Source organism: Giraffa tippelskirchi, chromosome 4 (genome assembly GCF_054371585.1).
Source record: "Giraffa tippelskirchi isolate mGirTip1 chromosome 4, T2T-mGirTip1v1.2.pri, whole genome shotgun sequence".
NCBI classification, from domain to species: domain Eukaryota; kingdom Metazoa; phylum Chordata; class Mammalia; order Artiodactyla; family Giraffidae; genus Giraffa; species Giraffa tippelskirchi.
In genome coordinates this window covers 69,824,565-69,844,818 of record NC_137278.1, presented here as the reverse complement: position 1 = coordinate 69,844,818, position 20,254 = coordinate 69,824,565, and the positions used below count along the sequence as shown (strand labels likewise).

Genomic DNA, 20,254 nt, shown 5'->3' with positions numbered 1-20,254 from the left:
ACCATTAACCTAAAAGTTTTATTATTGAGGCTGTATGGAAGGAGAAGTCTTGAGGCTACTGCAAGAATAAGACTGAAAGCCAGGGGAAACATTAATTAATAAGAGACCATCCAATAGCCTCCATAAATTCACTGAAACCAAGCTCCACCCAAGAGATAATAAGTTCCAGAGCAAGACATACCACGCAAATTCTCCAGCAACGCAGGAACATAGACCTGAGCATCAATATACAGGCTGCCCAGAGGCACACCAAATCCATAGACATCTCAAAAATTAATACTGGTCACTCCATTACACTCAAGAGAGCAGAAATCCAGCTCCACCCACCAGAACACCGACACAAGCTCCCCCAACCAGGAAACCTTGACAAGCCACCTGTCCAACCCCAACCGCAGTGAGGAACCTCCACAACAAAGAGGAACTTCATACTACCAGAATACAGAAGGGCCACGCCTAACACAGCAATCTAAACAAGATGAAAAGGCAGAGAAATACTCAGCAAGTAAAGGAAAATGAGAAATGCCCACAAAGCCAAACAAAAGAGGAGGAGATAGGGAATCTATCCGAAAAAGAATTTAGAATAAGGATAATAAAAATGATCCAAAATCTTGAAAGCAAAATGGAGTTACAGATAAATAGCCTGGAGACAAAGATTGAGAAGATGCAAGAAATGTTTATCAAGGACTTAGAAGAAATAAAAAGGAATCAATATAGAATGAATAATGAAATAAAGGAGATAAAAGACACTCTGGAGGGAACCAACAGTAGAATAACGGAGGCAGAAGATAGGATAAGTGAGGTAGAAGATAGAATGATGGAAATAAACGAAGCAGAGAGGAAAAAAGAAAAAAGAATCAAAAGAAATGGCGAAAACCTCCGGGACCTCTGGGACAATATGAAACGCCCCAACATTCGAATCATAGGAGTCCCAGAAGAAGAAGATAAAAGGAAAGGCCATGAAAAAATACTCGAGGAGATAATAGTTGAGAATTTCCCTAAATTGAGGAAAGAAATAGTCACAGAAGTCCAAGAAACCCAGAGAGTTCCAAACAGGATAAACCCAAGGCGAAACACCCCAAGACACATATTAATCAAATTAACAAAGATCAAACACAAAGAACAAATATTAAAAGCAGCAAGGGAAAAACAACAAATAACACACAAGGGGATCCCCATAAGGATAACAGCTGATCTTTCAATAGAAACCCTTCAGGCTAGAAGGGAATGGCAGGACATACTTAAAGTAATGAAAGAGAATAATCTACAACCCAGATTACTGTACCCAGCAAGGATCTCATTCAGATATGAAGGAGAATTCAAAAGCTTTACAGACAAGCAAGAGCTGAGGGAATTCAGCACCACCAAACCAGCTCTCCAGCAAATGCTAAAGGATCTTCTCTAAACAGGAAACACAGAAAGGATGTTTCAACACGAACTCAAAACAACAAAGTAAATGGCAACGGGATCATACTTATCAATAATTACCTTAAATGTAAATGGGTTGAATGCCCCAGCCAAAAGGCAAAGGGTTGCTGAATGGATACAAAAACAAGACCCCTATATATGCTGTCTACAAGAGACCCACCTCAAAACTAGGGACACACACAGGCTGAAAGTGAAAGGATGGAAAAACATATTCCATGCAAACGGAGACCAAAAGAAAGCAGGAGTCGCAATACTCATTTCAGATAAAATAGACTTTAAAATAAAGGATGTGAAAAGGGACAAAGAAGGACACTACATAAAGATCAAAGGATCAATTCAAGAAGAAGACGTAACAATCATAAATATATATGCACCCAACATAGGAGCACCACAATATATAAGGCAAATACTAACAAGTATGAAAGGGGAAATTAACAATAACACAATAATAGTGGGAGACTTTAATACTCCACTCACGCATATGGATAGATCAACTAAACAGAAAATTAACAAGGAAACACAAACTTTAAATGATACAATAGACAAATTAGATTTAATTGATATTTACAGGAGTTTCCACCCCAAAACAATCAATTTTACCTTTTTCTCAAGTGCACATGGAACTTTCTCCAGGATAGATCACATCCTGGGCCATAAATCTAGCCTTGGTAAATTCAAAAAAATTGAAATCATCCCAGCCATCTTCTCTGACCACAATGCAGTAAGATTAGACCTCAATTACAGGAAAAAAACTATTAAAAGTTCCAACATATGGAGGCTAAACAACACGCTTCTGAATAACCAACAAATCACAGAAGAAATCAAAAAAGAAATAAAATTATGCATAGAAACGAATGAAAATGAAAACACAACAACCCAAAACCTATGGGACACTGTAAAAGCAATACTAAGGGGAAGGTTCATAGCAATACAGGCGTACCTCAAGAAACAAGAAAAAAATCAAATAAATCAACTAACTCTACACCTAAAGCAACTAGAGAAGGAAGAAATGAAAAACCCCAGGGTCAGTAGAAGGAAAGAAATCTTAAAAATTAGGGCAGAAATAAATGCAAAAGAAACAAAAGAGACCATAGCAAAAATCAACAAAACTAAAAGCTGGTTTTTCGAGAAGATAAACAAAATTGATAAGCCATTAGCCAGACTCATCAAGAAACAAAGGGAGAAGAATCAGATCAACAAAATTAGAAATGAAAATGGAGAGATCACAACAGATTCCACAGAAATACAAAGGATCATAAGAGACTACTACCAACAGCTATATGCCAATAAAATGGACAACTTGGAAGAAATGGACAAATTCTTAGAAAAGTATAACTTTCCAAAACTGAACCAGGAAGAAATAGAAGATCTTAACAGACCCATCACAAGCACGGAAATCGAAAGTGTAATCAGAAATCTTCCAGCAAACAAAAGCCCAGGACCAGACGGCTTCACAGCGGAATTCTACCAAAAATTTAGAGAAGAGCTAACACCTATCCTGCTCAAACTCTTCCAGAAAATTGCAGAAGATGGTAAACTTCCAAACTCATTCTATGAGGCCACCATCACCCTAATTCCAAAACTAGACAAAGATGTCACAAAAAAGGAAAACTACAGGCCAATATCACTGATGAACATAGATGCAAAAATCCTTAATAAAATTCTAGCAAACAGAATCCAACATCATATTAAAAAGATCATACATCATGACCAAGTGGGCTTTATCCCAGGAATGCAAGGTTTTTTTAACATCCGCAAATCAATCAATGTAATACACCACATTAACAAATTGAAAGAAAAAAACCATATGGTTATCTCAATAGATGCAGAAAAAGCCTTTGACAAAATTCAGCATCCATTTATGATTAAAACCCTCCAGAAAGCAGGAATAGAAGGAACATATCTCAACATAATAAAAGCTATATATGACAAACCCACAGCAAACATTATCCTCAATGGTGAAAAATTGAAAGCATTTCCCCTAAAGTCAGGAACAAGGCAAGGATGCCCACTTTCACCACTACTATTCAACATAGTTTTGGAAGTTTTGGCCACAGCAATCAGAGCTGAAAAAGAAATAAAAGGAATACAGATAGGAAAAGAAGAAGTAAAACTCTCACTGTTTGCAGATGACATGATCCTCTACATAGAAAACCCTAAAGACTCTACTAGAAAATTACTAGAGTTGATCAATGAATATAGTAAAGTTGCAGGATATAAAATTAACACACAGAAATCCCTTGCATTCCTATACTCCAATAATGAGAAAACAGAAAGAGAAATTAAGGAAACAATACCATTCACCATTGCATCAAAAAGAATAAAATACTTAGGAATATATCTACCTAAAGAAACAAAAGACTTATATATAGAAAACTATAAAACACTGATGAAAGAAATCAAAGAGGACACAAACAGATGGAGAAATATACCGTGTTCATGGATTGGAAGAATTAATATAGTGAAAATGAGTATTCTACCCAAAGCAATCTACAGATTCAATGCAATCCCTATCAAGCTACCAATGGTATTTTTCACAGAACTAGAACAAATCATCTCACAATTTGTATGGAAATATAAGAAACCTCGAATAGCCAAAGCAATCTTGAGGAAGAAGAATGGAACTGGAGGAATCAACCTGCCTGACTTCAGACTCTACTACAAAGCCACAGTCATCAAGACAGTATGGTACTGGCACAAAGATAGAAATATAGATCAATGGAACAAAATAGAAAGCCCAGAGATAAACCCACGCACATATGGACACCTTATCTTCGACAAAGGAGGCAAGAATATACAATGGAGAAAAGACAACCTCTTTAACAAGTGGTGCTGGGAAAACTGGTCAACCACTTGTAAAAGAATGAAACTAGAACACTTCCTAACACCGTACACAAAAATAAACTCAAAATGGATTAAAGATCTAAACGTAAGACCAGAAACAATAAAACTCCTAGAGGAAAACATAGGCAAAACACTCTCCGACATAAATCACAGCAGGATCCTCCATGACCCACCTCCCAGAATATTGGAAATAAAAGCAAAAATAAACAAATGGGACCTAATTAAAATTAAAAGCTTTTGCACAACAAAGGAAACTATAAACAAGGTGAAAAGACAGCCTTCAGAATGGGAGAAAATAATAGCAAATGAAGCAACAGACAAACAATTAATCTCAAAAATATACAAGCAACTTCTGCAGCTGAATTCCCGAAAAATAAATGACCCAATCAAAAAATGGGCCAAAGAACTAAACAGACATTTCTCCAAAGAAGACATACAGATGGCTAACAAACACATGAAAAGATGCTCAACATCACTCATTATTAGAGAAATGCAAATCAAAACCACAATGAGGTATCATTTCACACCAGTCAGAATGGCTGCTATCCAAAAGTCTACAAGCAATAAATGCTGGAGAGGGTGTGGAGAAAAGGGAACCCTCTTACACTGTTGGTGGGAATGCAAACTAGTACAGCCACTATGGAGAACAGTGTGGAGATTCCTTAAAAAACTGGGAATAGAACTGCCATATGACCCAGCAATCCCACTGCTGGGCATATACACCGAGGAAACCAGAATTGAAAGAGACGCGTGTACCCCAATGTTCATCGCAGCACTGTTTACAATAGCCAGGACATGGAAGCAACCTAGATGTCCATCAGCAGATGAATGGATAAGGAAGCTGTGGTACATATACACAATGGAATATTACTCAGCCATTAAAAAAAATACATTTGAACCGGTTCTACTGAGATGGATGAAACTGGAGCCCATTATACAGAGTGAAGTAAGCCAGAAAGAAAAACAACAATACAGTATACTAATGCATATATATGGAATCTGAAAGATGGTAACGATAACCCTATATGCGGGACAGAATGAGAGACACAGATGCATGGAACAATTTTATGGACTCTGAGGGAGAAGGTGAGGGTGGGACGTTCTGGGAGAATGGCATTGAGACATGTGTATTGTCATATGTGAAACAGAGCACCATTCCATGTTCGATGCATGTGACAAGGGCTCGGGGCCGGGGCAGTGGGATGATCCAGAGGGATGGGAGGGGGAGGGAGGTGGGTGGGGGGTTCGGGAAGGGGAACACATGTAAACCCATGGCTGATTCTTGTCAATGTATGGCAAAAACTATTACAATATTGTAAAGTAATTAGCCCCCAAGTAAAATAAATAAATTTATAAAAAAAAAAAAAAAAAAAAAAGAGCTTGGTTTCAAACATAAGGCTTCCGGCCCAGGAAGGTACAAAGAAGAAACACTTAAGGCAAATATATACAACAATTCACTAATCAAATTTGCAATGCTCTTTCATGCTCCTAAGATGAAAGAATTTCAAAGAACATTTTCCACTCATCCTCTCCTCCACCCTCCACAATATCCTCTGATCAGAACTAATACACATGTTAATATTCATGGCAGTGAGGGAGCACACATTTGCAGTGCATTCGTCTAAGTCAGAAGGGTTAAGTGATCTCCAAGTAACATTGTCAGACTGATAGATGAGAGATACTTCCTCTAGAGTGACAACATTGGTAAACTTTGTAGGTATATCTCATAAATAACAAAAAAAAATGAATTCAATTTTTTGCTTATTGCCTCTAAGAATTATCATATTCAATGTTGATTAAATAATCATCAACACTAATTTAAATGTGTAAAACAGAACGCTTTACAGTTCATAAGTTTCTTTTTTCATATTCTTTACCTTAAAAACCTATCATTTATCCACATTCTTATAAATACTATTGCAGACAAAGGGAAGAAATGGAGCTCTACCAAGGTGGGGAAATAACCAAGAAACACTAGTCACTCTGGGACAAAGTGTGTTTACTATAAAGAACACAAGCTACCTGGTGACCAGGGTCCCCGTGGGCTTTTCATTCATCTGTCTAACTAATGTTTATTGAGATAAGTACTAAGTGGTGAGCTCATTTATATTTGAATCCACAGAGTCTTCAACATAGGCTGGACCCTATAAGTTGCAAAGAAAATATTTCTGCACAGGCTTCTAGTACATACTTAAATGAATGACAAAAAGTCACATTTCTACATTATATTATTTTTTCTTATTAGTCATCATTATTATAAATTTTGTTCTGTGCCATCAGAAAGCTTATCTTTATTTGAAGATAACGGACAGATACGAAATGACCGAAGAACAATTCATGATAAAAGTGAATTACAAAAAATGAGGTAACTATTTAGGAGAGAGTATCACTCACCCAACAAAAACTCTCACCACAGACTTAATTCAACTACCATGGTCAATTATTAGCTGGAATATTCAGAAACCAACATCAATAAAAATGTGTAACTTTTCAATAAAAAAGCTGATATGTATCAGGTGCTACACTTTCTCTACACTGTAAACAAGAAATTAGATAAATTTATTCAGAGTTATGTAGAAACTGAACTGCATCTATGACTTCACTGAAAATTTTGATGACTGAATGTTGAGGAGTCTACATTTAAGCCACACTATTTTTTCAACATATAATTCATTAATTCTTTTATTATCTCAGAACACATTTCTGAATACAAGAAAACACTTGTATTCTTGGCCCTGTGTTAATTAATAACCCCTTACTTCTTGTATTTCTCTTCCTCTCATCCCCTCCTAAAACCTTTACATTTCAATAGCAATATTATATGGCTTTAAGGTTAACAGTGGTAGAATTAATAATAATATGACAAAAAATCCATCTGTAAAAACTAGGTCACCTGAGTCAAAAATTATTTTATTCTAATTTATGATATTTTTAAGAGTACAGTTAATCAAAATTTAAATATGGTGATATTTTTAAGTAAGATCAAACATGATCATTTGAAAGGAATTGGATAATAATGTCAGATATTAACATCTTCATTGAAATTATATGCCAGTCAGATTTTAAAAGTTATCTATCTGAAGTGACATTACGCAATTCAGCAAGACTGGAGCACCTTTTAATATGTGCGATTAACTTTCCTGCTTCTTGGTTAATTCCATTATATAAGGGTATAAATAATGATTTTTAAATAAGATAAGTCCATAGTTTATACATGGCTGACCTTGAAGGTTTATGGACACTTTCTTAGAAGTTAATGGATAACCAACATCTCTAACTTTTATAGACTAAACATATCTGTGATATCATCAGGTTAATTTTTAAGTCAGTCATATTCATAAACTAAAAGCAAACAATGGTAATAATCTTCCTGCAATTCTTATTTTCCTGTTATACTTCAATTCTGAAAGAAGCAGAAGAAATGATTTGGTGAAAATCAGGATAAATTCAAAGGCATGTAAACCATTTGATAAAATATTCCTCGAATATTCCCAAATCTAAGTACCATTATTAAGAATACTTCTATCAGCCATGGGCATCAGCTTTGATTCCTTCCCACTTAATTTTCCCTCCTGTTCCTGTCTTCCCTCCCTCTCTTTTACTCTCTTTTTTCTTCTTAAAAAAAAAAATCTAACTCCTCTTTCTCTTCCATGTACCCAACACTATGGGAAAGAGTTAAAAGTAAACTTCAGAAGTGAAAAGAAAACCACAGGCTTAATTTTATTTGTATGTTGGAAACATGGAAAAAAAGTAACTTATTTCCATGTAAGCAACTTGCTGAGTCACTAATGGCTGATCATTGTTTGTAGGCAACAAGAGAAAAGGAGAGGGAAATAGAGTTTTAGTTGGCCAGACCTGGACTAAGACTGGGTCCTAGTAGTTGATAAAGGAGTGAGTAGGGCTGATTACCAATGGTGTTTGCTAATCCCAGGGAACTAACATCCGTTTTCAATTTCCTAATCAAGGACAGGCTAGGATTAAGAAAGGGTTTGAAGATAGCAAATCTAAGAAGGGTGTTAGAAACAAAGACCTGAATCCAAAGTGAACAGTCAGGCAAGACCAAGAGAAGAGATTCAGAATGAAGGAGGGCCTCACAAGACATCTATCAGAAATCTATGGCCAATAACGAAGTTTGGGAAGGTTCTGAGTGGGCATGGACACGTAAAAGTCAACCTTTTACATACAAAGGGACTCTAAGGCCACAGTTGATCAAAATTGGAAATACACATTGTTGTAGACTAAAACCCTCTGACCATAAAACAGTGATTTGAGTAATTCAATAACAAGACCCCTTATAATGTGAGACTGATCAGTGTAGAACCTTTTCTCAGGGTAAATGTGTAATTGGTCATGGATCAATATGTAATTTATTTCAGGAGGAAAACCTCTTGTTTTCTTTTTTATTTATTTATTTTCGCAAGTAGCAAGGTTCTTAAATTAGAATGGAGCAAATGCATTTGGAAAGTTGAGATTACTCTAAATAGCAAGATTCCTTACTGCATTAGTTGTCTCAGCTGATCACTTATTTATGATGCCATAAAAGAAATATATACTGATTGTTATGTATTTTCTGAAAGGCAGCTAAAATTACTTTTCAAGGATTCTCATTATGACAACTGCATTTTTAATTGAAAATCTAAGATGATTCAATAATCATTGTGTTGGGGGGGGTTGTTTTACTTTGTTTTCTTTTTTTTCCCCAAGATTAGCAATGAATTCAGCTTTTGTGGTCAGTTGTAAACCCTATTCAGATTATTGTAAATTCTAGAAGTATAGCGGAAAACTAAGATTCATAAATAAATAGAACTTTGAAAATTAAGACCCTGCAAATCTGTGATAATGTATTTTGGTGTTAGGTGGTTTTGCTAATCATTTTGGGATGAGAGCCTGAAGGCCAGACTGAAAGAACATGTTGACCTAATCAAAGATCTTCTGAGACACTGGTGCAGGTAACAGAAGAACTTGCAGCCTAAATAAAATCAAAACAAAATAAATTTATGTGATCACATAAGGCAGAAGAGATAAATGATACCTCAAGAACAGAAAGGGGGATGAAGAGGTTTATATGCTTCTACATCTTCCAGAAGATAGTTTATTTAGAACTATGATGATAAGAAGCCTCTAGGGTTTTTGAATATATGATACTTTACTATGGGTGTTATTTTGATACATCAATAAAATATGACTATCTCTTATTGATAAAAGACTGCATGATTCTTTGAAAATATTGTGAGGACATGAGAAGATAAAGAATTGAAACCAAACAAATTAGTAACTCTCTGAATCCAGAGATATAAGGAAGAGTCCCCAAGCTATAGTCAGTTATGACAACTTTAAAACTTGAATAGAAAAGCTTTTCATTCATGAACTATTATTTGACATTCACTAAGAGCTAATTAAATTCTTGTGTGAGGTTTAGGACTTAGAGAAAATGTCTGGTCCCAGGATATAAATGGCAAGACTCTATTGTATTTTCTTTATGTGTACATATCAAAATGAGTATAAGATGGCATACAAGTAATCTTTCTTCCTTTTTCTTTTATATCTCCAAATACCTTTGCTGATTCATTTCTCCCTGCCCATTGCATGTAACTTTAGACAATTCTTTTCTCAAGTGAGAAAAGAAATAAGGACACTGGATACAAATATGTTGATGTTAACAGAATTACAACCTCATGCTTCCAGCCAGATGGAATAATATCTACTGGACCATAATATTTTTACGAATTTAGCAACACCGCCTAAAGTCACTAAAAACACACCAAGAATAATTCTATGTGGACAGAAAATTTAGAGCACTTCACACTTGAAAAAAAATAGTCAAAAACATTTTTAAAAACAGTAATAGCTATAAGGTCTTATTACCCCTAAAGTATATTTATGCTTTCTGTAACAAAGTACTAGTTGCTGTGGTGGGGCAGGGGGAGGGAAATGTCCAATAAAGAAGAGTTATATGTTATTTACAAAAAGCTAGCAGTAAAAGCTAAAAGTAGAATCTTTATTTTAGAAGTACTTACTATATGCAGCTCTAGGTAGTCACCCAGGCCAGAAGAACTGTCCACTCGCACCAATACAGCTTCTTTCTGAACAGTACTAAACCCTATGGCCAGTCTGTCTGCTCGTGTACTCGGCCGGTCATTAGGAGGCCACTTATACGTGATTTGTCCACCACCTTTGCTAAAGATATACGTTGTCCCAGCTGGAAAACAAAAACCAAAACCAATTAGTCCAAATATATCAGGGCACACTTTCCTATGTATTATTATGTTGACATATTAGTAAAGTATTAAAGTTATAGCATGGCAATCATAAATAAATAAAATAAAATAACAAGACAGAAACCAAAAACCTATGGCAAAGTGAATAAGCAAATAACAGATTTTAATCATACATGTTCAAGAAAAAAAAGTTTTTTTTTTAATATCAAGGCAGCTTCATTTTTAATACACTCATTAAATCTATCAGCAGGTGTTTCAGAACAAACGAGAGATTACTGCTTTTCCACAGAGGTGGACAAGCATGCAATGTAATGAGGTTTTCTTTCTGCCAGTTTAAAAAAAAATAATAATATAATAGAAAACACTGACTTTGGATGCTTCAAAAAGGAGCAGAAACATGTATCAACTTGTGTCTGAAACAACAGCTGCATGTAGGTGTGACAGGGTCATACAGCACAGCAAAGCAGATTGCAAGCATGCTACAAATCAACTTTTATGGAGAGAGGGCCTGTTCACATATGACAGATGATAACTAATGGATGAACAGCCATACGACCAATAGTCATGTCAAGAAAATACAGATAATAGATCCCATCCATAGAAGTCAGGTCTTATATCTGACTAGCTGTCAAACTATCCAGCTCCATAAAAAGATCCATTTTTTTTCCCCAAAGTAAATGCTAGTCTTACAACAATGAGAATAATGGCATAGACTCATTTGCTAAGTGTTCAAATTTTACTTTATGATTGTGATATCAGTAAAGTATCTATCTTACTTTAAAAAGAGCTTTGTTCAAACGAGTCATCTAAACATCCAATGTGTTAAAGTCCTATTTCATTGTAGCACTGACATCCACCTCATTTAATACAATAAAATTAATTCTTTGAGTCAGAAATTTTGGAAGAGACATGCAAAGATATACATAAAGGAGAATGAATCTTCCTCCATACTAAATGGGATCAGAGAACTATTTCTTTTATTATCCCAAGAATAGACTTTAAGGTACAATTTATAGAAAGGAGTGTAGCCTTCCAATAACAAAGGATGTTAGTATATATTTATTGTGTACTTACTATGTGCCAAGATAGTAAGGGAAGCAATAAGATTAAATATCAAAATTTGGCCTCAAAGTATCTTGAGTGTATGGAAACATAGCTTCTACCAAGAATAAGGGTTGTATGTAAAAGTTGAGTATACAGCTGTATATTTTCAAGGTATCTACATATTGATCAGTTGCTCAGCGGTGGGCGACTCTACAATCCCAATGACTGTAGCCTGCCAGGATCCTCTGTCCATGGAATTTTCCAGGCAAGAATACTAGAGTCAGTTGCCATTTCCTTCTCTAAGACGGGACACACAGAACATACCCTCAACTGTGGGTTTGAGCTGTGGGCTCTGGGAAAACAACTATAACAGACAATCTATGGTGAGTGTAAGTTGCTCAGTCATATCTGACTCTTTGCAACCCATCAGGCTCCCCTGTTCATGAGATTCTTCAGTCAAGAATACTGGAGTGGGTAACCATGCCCTTCTCCAGAGGATATTCCCAACCCAGGGTTTGCAGGTAGATTCTTTACCATCTGAGCCACCAGGGAAGCCCCAGAGGGCTGAAGGGATATTAAGTCTTATTTTCTATTGCATACGTGCTCAGTCATTTATGACCCCCATGGACTGTAGCCTGCCAGGCTCCTCTGTCTAAGGAATTCTCCAGGCAAGAATACCAGAGTAGGTTGCCATTTCCTCCTCCTGGGAATCTTCCCAACCAGGGATTGAACCTTGGTCTCCTGCACTGGTAGGCAGATGCTTTACCACTGCACCACCGGGGAAGCCCACATTAAATTTCTATGAACCAAAAATAACAAATTTCTATGAACCACATTTACCAATTTAATGAAGTTGACTTAGTGTCACATTTATTTATACACATTTAATTAAATAGGTGATGATATAATTTTTTTTCTCTTTTTATATTTTGGGGTCAATTACTCTTGGCATTCTGTCTGAAACTTTTCCATATGTCCTTGAGAAACTCCAAAGAACCCTACAACATGCCTAATGTGCCTGATTGATTAAATAGGCCTTGGTGTGTAGACCTGACCCAAGAAACATATCAGGATAATATTGGATAAAATAAATAAAACAAAATCTTGTTAAACTGCAGTGGTAGAGGGACTATTTATTTTCTTGAGTACTAATGTATGAAAGCAGTTTCTCTCTCTTTCTCATGTGAGAATATGTAAGTTATGTCAGTGTGCAAATAAATAAGATTCAGGAAGGATATACATATTTGTATATCAGAAATGCCAGAGCCTTCTAGGCCCATTTATGTTCTACATCATCAGACGATTGTTCACCACAATATTAACAAGCAAGCACAATTTGATAAATATTCTTCTGCTTAGTAACTATTGCAAATGATTAAGTATTAAATGTTTCTGAAAATCCTACGTTGATAAAGACAGGACAAGAACATATAAAAGTAAAGGTTTCTTTAAAAAGAGAATGTGTTGGTTACCTCTGTGGTGGTACTTGATTGATTTTATTTTTCTCTTTTTAATTAACTTTGTCCTCTGATGACTATATATTCTATGCAAATTAAAAATATTCAAGTAGAGATGTTACTTAACAATATAAAACAAATCTAAGGACTCGGATGTTTTCCAGAATCATCAGAGTAAGGGAGTCTGGCAAAGCAACAATATCATACATTATACGATCATTTTTAACATTAAAAACCATTTTCACAACAATTTTTTTCATTTTCTCTTTACTTCTGTATGGAAAGTAGGGCAAGCATTACTCCCACAACACATCTGAGAAAATTCAGTCATAAGGATTAACTTGTTAACTAAAGTTGCAAACTTGGAAGAGCTAGTAGAAATCTAGTATCCAGATTCTACTCCTGTATTTTTTTTTTAACAGAAATGTTTCTGTTACCATAACAAGACTGTCAAGAAAAAGTTAATTGGATATGTCAGTCTGAATTTATCAAGGCCAACTGCTATCATATTCGAATGTCTCATATCCATAAAGTGACATTTGCACCTCATGATCGTATACTGTCCTTTCACCTCACAATGCTTTTAAAGAAAGAAAAAAATAACATGTAAATGTGAACTGACAGAACATTTAATGTATGTAGATTAACATTTAGTTTAGGGTACACGTCCCAAACTTGTGGAACTATGAAAGTTTCCAGTTGCTCAGTTGCAGAACTTGAGGACAATAATTTAAAGGTTTATATTTTCAGTAAGATAAATGTCATAATACAAATATCATTACTCAAGATTTGATTTCATCTCACATTTCAAACTTTTCCAATAAGTGTTAAGACTTGGCAACTAGCATGCCGGTAGCTACTCCGTCTTCCTTATGTGACTTTCTAATTTTTCAAGTTTTGCCAAAATCAAGCAGAAACAAGTGTACTACCATGTGCCAAACAATGCAATTATTTCTAGTGCCCTTTTTCTTCAGGTATATCTGAAAATCAATCTCTCTCCTTTTTTTCTTCTATATGCACAATAGTGCATTGTAATGTACTCAACAGCACAATTTTATAAGTGAGAGACTCAGATGCCCAGCTCCCAACACAACTCTCTACACTTCCCTCTATAAGCATCTTGGTTTAAACAAACAAACAAACAAACAAACAAACAAAAAAAACCCCACTTTGCATCAAACTCTATGTTCTCAAAAATCTAAGCTCTTAAAGTTCTCCTTAAATCAAGATAGAAAATTACAATATACTCTGTTGTGGTGACCTTAAAAATATGAGAATACTCCCACAATAAAATATAGATGACTAACGTGTCAAAATCTACTTCATTTAACATGCATCTTTCTGAACCAAGGATATGATGTATACTGTAGCAGGAGAGATCAGAAATTAAGAATGCAAGTTTTGGACTCAGACAGACCTGGGTCCGAATTCCAACTGTATCATTTACCAGTTACATGACATTATGTTTTTATTCTCTTTAATTCTTGAGTTTCCTATCCTTGGGGATACTAACACTGCCTCATAGAGTTTCTGTCAGGAATAAATGAAAAATTGCACAGTAAAACCTCAGTCCAATTCCTGGCATATGGTAAGTACTCAATACACTTTTAGGAGAATGGATGATGTATGTATGCATGTGTTGTGTGGTGCTGTGGGTGTGTGCTCAGTAGCATCTGACTGCAACCCTTCGGACTGTAACCTGTCAGGGTCCTCTGTCCATGGAATTTTTCAGGCAAGACCATTGGAGTGAGTTGCCATTTCCTCCTCCAGGGGAATTTCCTAACCCCGGGACTGACCTCGCTCCTCTTGTGTCTCTGCATTGCAGTCATATTCTCTACCCACTAAGCTATCAGAGAAGCCCATGTGTGTACTGAAGTGAAGTGAAGTCGCTCAGTCATGTCTGACTCTTTGCAACCCCATGGACTTCTTTGTGACAGTTCATGGAATTCTCTGGGCCAGAATACTGGAATGGGTAGCTGTACCCTTCTCCAGGGGATATTCCCATCATAGGGACTGAACCCAGGTCTCCACATTGCAGGCAGATTCTTTACCATCTGAGCCACTAGGGAAGCCCCATATGTATGTTGACAAAGTAAAATAGCCAACATCGTAACATTGTTGTTTTAAGAGTCTTTAGAAATGTTTGATTCATTTCAAAATTGTGTCAAACCAAATGCCTTTCAAGAAATGGCTTTCCTACATCCTGGTTTTTATTACTCTTTTCAGTATTTTATTCCTTAGATTAGCACTTTTGTCACATAAACCCATTCCATTATTATTTACATTCACTAATAGTTGACAGAAGGATATTAAATTACGTCACTTTCATGAAAAAAAGAATATTAGTTTATTGTCATAAAACATCTAGCATGGTAAGATATATAGCATGACACAAGAATTCACTTTGTTAAATAAAGAGGGAAGCTATGCAAGATGAACTGCCATTTAGCTACATTTTTTAAAATTTTATTTTATAGGAACATGTTTTACTTGATTATATAAGTAAACTCAGTGCACAGCAACAGTACATCTTAATCACAGTTCCAAGAGTTTTATCAACACAGAGAAGAACTTGGAGGAATGTGGCACCTTTCTTACTTATGCATGCTTCTATATGGCAAGCACTAGCACATCAGTGCCATGACTAATAATGGATTTATTGAAAATTAATCCTGACATCCATCACATCACTAAATGTATAGGTGACTCAAACTTAAAGTGGTTTTCAGCAATCTTCACATTTAAGCTATAGAGCAAGTCTATATTACTCACTCCAAATTCGTTAACAAAGCTGGCTTCACCAGATACAAATTTAGCAATATCAACATACTTTACACTGCAATAAACATTTGTAAAAATTAGACATGGGCTCTTACTTCTAATGTTTGAACTGCCTGTGATGTTATAATAAATGTATTTTTACATTATTACTGAATATATATTTACATAAAGGGGTCTCTCCCCTCCTTCTTCTTTCCAACCATCTCTACTTTAGCCTTACTTGTTTCTGCAAGTGCTAATACACTCCCTCCAACAGGTTCAACCTTTCCGAAGAAGAAAACCAATCAGCATGTACAGTTCTCCTTGATTATTGGTTGCCTTGGATCCTTGGAACATGAACAATAATATAATTAACTTCAGAATAGATTAGCTTTTAACTCATAACATAAGTATATGAATAAAATGTCCTTTTCTGAAAGTCTATAATTCTTTCAATGTCATTATGTAACCAACATGAAATATTCAGGCCATTATGATTCTATTAAATGTAACAGGGACGTAACACTTTTTTTCCAGTGAAACTCTGCCAGGCAGTCAGATGGAAATTTAGAGTAAAACACTTATAAATAAGGGGAGCTTTTACTTCTCCTACAACCTTGTCAAGATTGTTGCTTAATCTCAATTTCTTGAACAATTTCTACCTATACGGAGCCACTATTCTGAATAAAGTTCACAGAAAACAAAAACAATAAGACCACCTTGTATTAAAAAAATAGGTCTAAAACTAGTAAAACAAATAGATTAATAAATCTGAACAATCTTACTTGTATTCTAAAGCAACAATTTCTGTCTACATTAATGTAAATTCTTTGCAAGATCACAAAGAATTATGTTGTGAGCACTATAAATCCCTAATTCCTAAAATTACATATAAGAGCCTTAAAAATCAGGAAAGGTGGGTACTATATTAGGAGAGATGACTGAAATCAGAGTAATAGGAGTTCCTACCTATAATATGTAACCAACTCTAAATCTAAAAAGTAATAACACCAATTACCAATATTGAGAATAAGAGACAGCCCTCAATGCTAAAGATCTAAGAGTGAAAAAATGTTAGGAAAGAAAGGAAAATAAAGACTATATATATCACAATTTGAGACTCCTGATGGAAGATGCAGACTTGGTAGAAATAACAAATACATTACAACTAGCTAAAGAGACTAGAAAATAAGACAAGGTTTTTACCCATACATCTTTGAGAAAGAGAGCAGGTAGGTCTTCAATGAAAAACAGGGCAAGAAACATGACATGCCACTGAAATGGCTTAGATACTGGCCTCATAGCCTGAATCAGAGCAAAGAAAAGAAAGTCAACAAGAGTTTAGATAATTCCCAAAGAACCAAAGCCTTAAGAAAGTAACTCAGGATGACATTCCAGATAGAAGGAGCATTGGGAGATTTTTCATATATGGCACGTTGCAAGGTCCATCAGAACCCTAGACTTGGGGATTAAGGAAATTTATTGAATCAAAAAAAAGTTTGTTAAGCATCTATTAAATTGAATGTAAGCTGACAAAACTGTGAGCACCCTGTTTCAAAAATTGTTAGAGTGCCACTGTATTGACTCACTACACACACACACACACACACACACAGGGCTTCATTAAAAATTCATCGTGAACTTGGTTCAAACTTTTTCACAAAGATTCTTGAGCCCCATGAAATCAGGAGTGAGATTCTCAGGGTCCATGAGGACTCACTAGGCATTAAAAGCTAATGTCTCCCAAAGTTTCAATGTGATCAAACAAGCCTGAACCACTCAAACTCCACAGCAGACCTATGAGTCATAAAAGAAAAGAATCATCGCCACTAAGCCAGACCATATGAGATTTAGCTTGGGTCCAGTCAAGATACCATTTTAAAAAGAAAAAGGGCATGAGCTTGTTAGTTGCTCAGTTGTGTCCGACTCACTGCGACCCCATGGACTGCAGCTTGCCAGGTACCGCTGACCATGGGATTTCCCAGGCAAGAATACTGGAGTGGGTTGCCATTTCCTTCTCCACGGGATCATCCTGACCCAGGGATCAAACCTGGGTCTCCTGCATAGCAAGCAGATTCTTTACTGTCTGAGCCACCAGAGAATTTTATTCTATAAGGAATTTTAAACAAGCTAAAACTCAAGAAAATGGAATAGCAAAAAACTATCATGCTTTCTATAAGCTCAGGAATCACTTCTCTTAAAGATAATTTCAATAGCAACTGTGCACTTCAATGACAAAGTAGGGAAGTTTCCCCTTTGCCTGTTTGGCCCAAAACTTTTCTCTAGTAAAAGCCTTTTTAAATAAATATACTGTATTTTTCTGTAATAAATATTCTATATTCCTGTGATCTTGGCAAGGATAATGTATGTTTAAGTGTATCATATATAGTTTTCATTTTGGTATTTGACATTTCCATATTTTGACATTTATAGAAAGAATATGCTACATGGAAAAAGGTATTCAATCTTTGGAAAAACAAGTACACTCTTCTTAATAAATGAAATAATTCTCAAGTGGATTCAGGGCTGATCTACCTTGTTCATATCCTAGATATTTGTTCAGGGATACCACAAATAGCTGCACAGACTGTGCACTGCACAATCAAAAAGGCAGTGTTAACATAAATGCAATATGAATGGTATGCAAAGTTGAGACTACGTAAATAGCCACTGATGTCAAATGTAGTCATTTGAATAAGTCATTCTCTTTCTCTATCTTATAAGGAAATTAATTGAAATAAGAAACATTCCCAAGCTGACCTATCTCTTGGTTGTCTAATATGTGAAAGGAGCTAGGAATATAAAGCTGAAAACACATGGCCCTTTTTCCCAAACAGGTAGGATCTGTGAATTAGAGATAAATATCAGGACAAGAGAGTTTATGAGAGATATCAGGAAAATGGTATTCAGCCATGTCACTATCTATGCTGGATTTTTTGTTTAAAAATCTTAGAAAAGAAGACAATGTTAAAGGCACTGATTAATGGTAATGATAAAAAGAGCAGAACAATTATTAACAAGAACAATTATATCTATATTTTCTTTTCAGATCAAAGTCATGTAATTATTTCAAATATTCACTTGAAATAATGTTCAGTGAATATCATCTTACTAAATTTATACAACAAGTAATACTTCACTTCGTGATTTTATTGCAATATACTTTCCTTAAAAACTACTCATTATTTCCCTCTCTAAACATGCTATGTAGAAAATACTCCCTCCAGGAAGAATTGAGTTGAATAGTTTTAACAGCCCAGGGAGACGAGTTTGTTCCGAGATCAAATTCAAAGTCTTGGAACCTTTTAAAAGGCTCCTGGAATCTAAGTTATCTGGCTGAGAAGAAAAACAAGTAAATGGTAGACCTTCTGCCAATCAAATTAGAAAAAAAAATCATAAAGATAGCAAAGTGATCTAGAGTTAAAAATAAAACTAAGCAAAGCAATCTCACAACCAATAACCTTAAGAACATCAAAAGTTTATGTCTTTCCTTCTGAAACTAGACTCCCTCAAGCAGTAAGTGAACTTTATTAAAAAGTCTCTGACAAGTAATTCAGTAATCAATTTGCATTAGGGCTACAGGCAGCAAGGAAGGAGGGAGAAAAAATCATACCTTCTGCTCGCTTAAGAAAACTCTCATTTTAAAACACATATAATAAGCTGTGAATGCTCCTAATAAATTCTTTAAATTATTGGCCAGTAAGTAAAGGTTATAAATGCCTAGCGATGGCCTTCGATTTACTTTTTCATAAATTAATTGTCAAAATGGTTTTCAGAGTTAAGAATTTACTAGAATCATGGTGTAAAAAACATCATAGGGTAAAAACAACTGACATGAACACAGACTTAATGCTGAAGTGCTCTTGGAGAAGACAAAGGGAAACTTTCCTTTTACAAATGACAAAATAGCGGCCCAGAGGAATCAAGTGGCTTCTTAATTTCACACAGATGCTTGGGGACTGCACCCGACTGTATTCCTAATGCACATTTAAGAGCTAAGACTAAATGACGCTTCTTGTTTAGATAAAGAAGCTAAAATTCACAAGTCAAGGTCTCACGTCAGTCATCTCTAGAGGTTTTTCTAATGATGTTTCCTTGGTCTGGTTTTGGTAGACTCAAAGTTTCTGAAATGGCACTTAGCAGAAATGATTCGTTCATATTCTGACATTTTCAGTGTCTAGCCTGAATCTTTAAAAGGCGTGGAGCCTTTGCAAATCTTTATTGCCAGCATCCTGCCTCAGAAGTCGTCTCAGCTTTGGCTTGTTCAGATGCTTCCAAAATGCTGAACAGAGATGCAGAAGCCAAATCTTTATCATTAATACCATAATTATTTTTATTCCACACCAGATAGGCTTGACAGCTTTTGTCAGTGATACCATTTGTTGCCCTTAAAAGCAGAATTCAATCCTGAATACAAAACTGCATGTGGTTATTTTGAACTATTTTGAGGCCCCCCATATCAATAATAAATTCATAATACCCCAATCCCCTTCTGCCTCCAATCTT

At 35.5% G+C, this 20,254-nt stretch overlaps 1 protein-coding gene across 25 annotated transcripts in view; it reads right to left on the bottom strand.

Annotated features, from left to right (window-relative positions):
* The window catches only part of NRXN1 (neurexin 1), a 1,199,463-nt gene that overhangs the window by 363,600 nt on the left and 815,609 nt on the right, over nucleotides 1–20,254 (bottom strand). For all 25 annotated transcript variants that reach the window (XM_081593719.1, XM_081593720.1, XM_081593708.1 and 22 more), the window contains one exon: nucleotides 10,287–10,468. In XM_081593719.1, coding sequence (XP_081449845.1) covers nucleotides 10,287–10,468 — 182 coding nt within the window. The remainder of the gene's footprint in view (nucleotides 1–10,286; nucleotides 10,469–20,254) is intronic.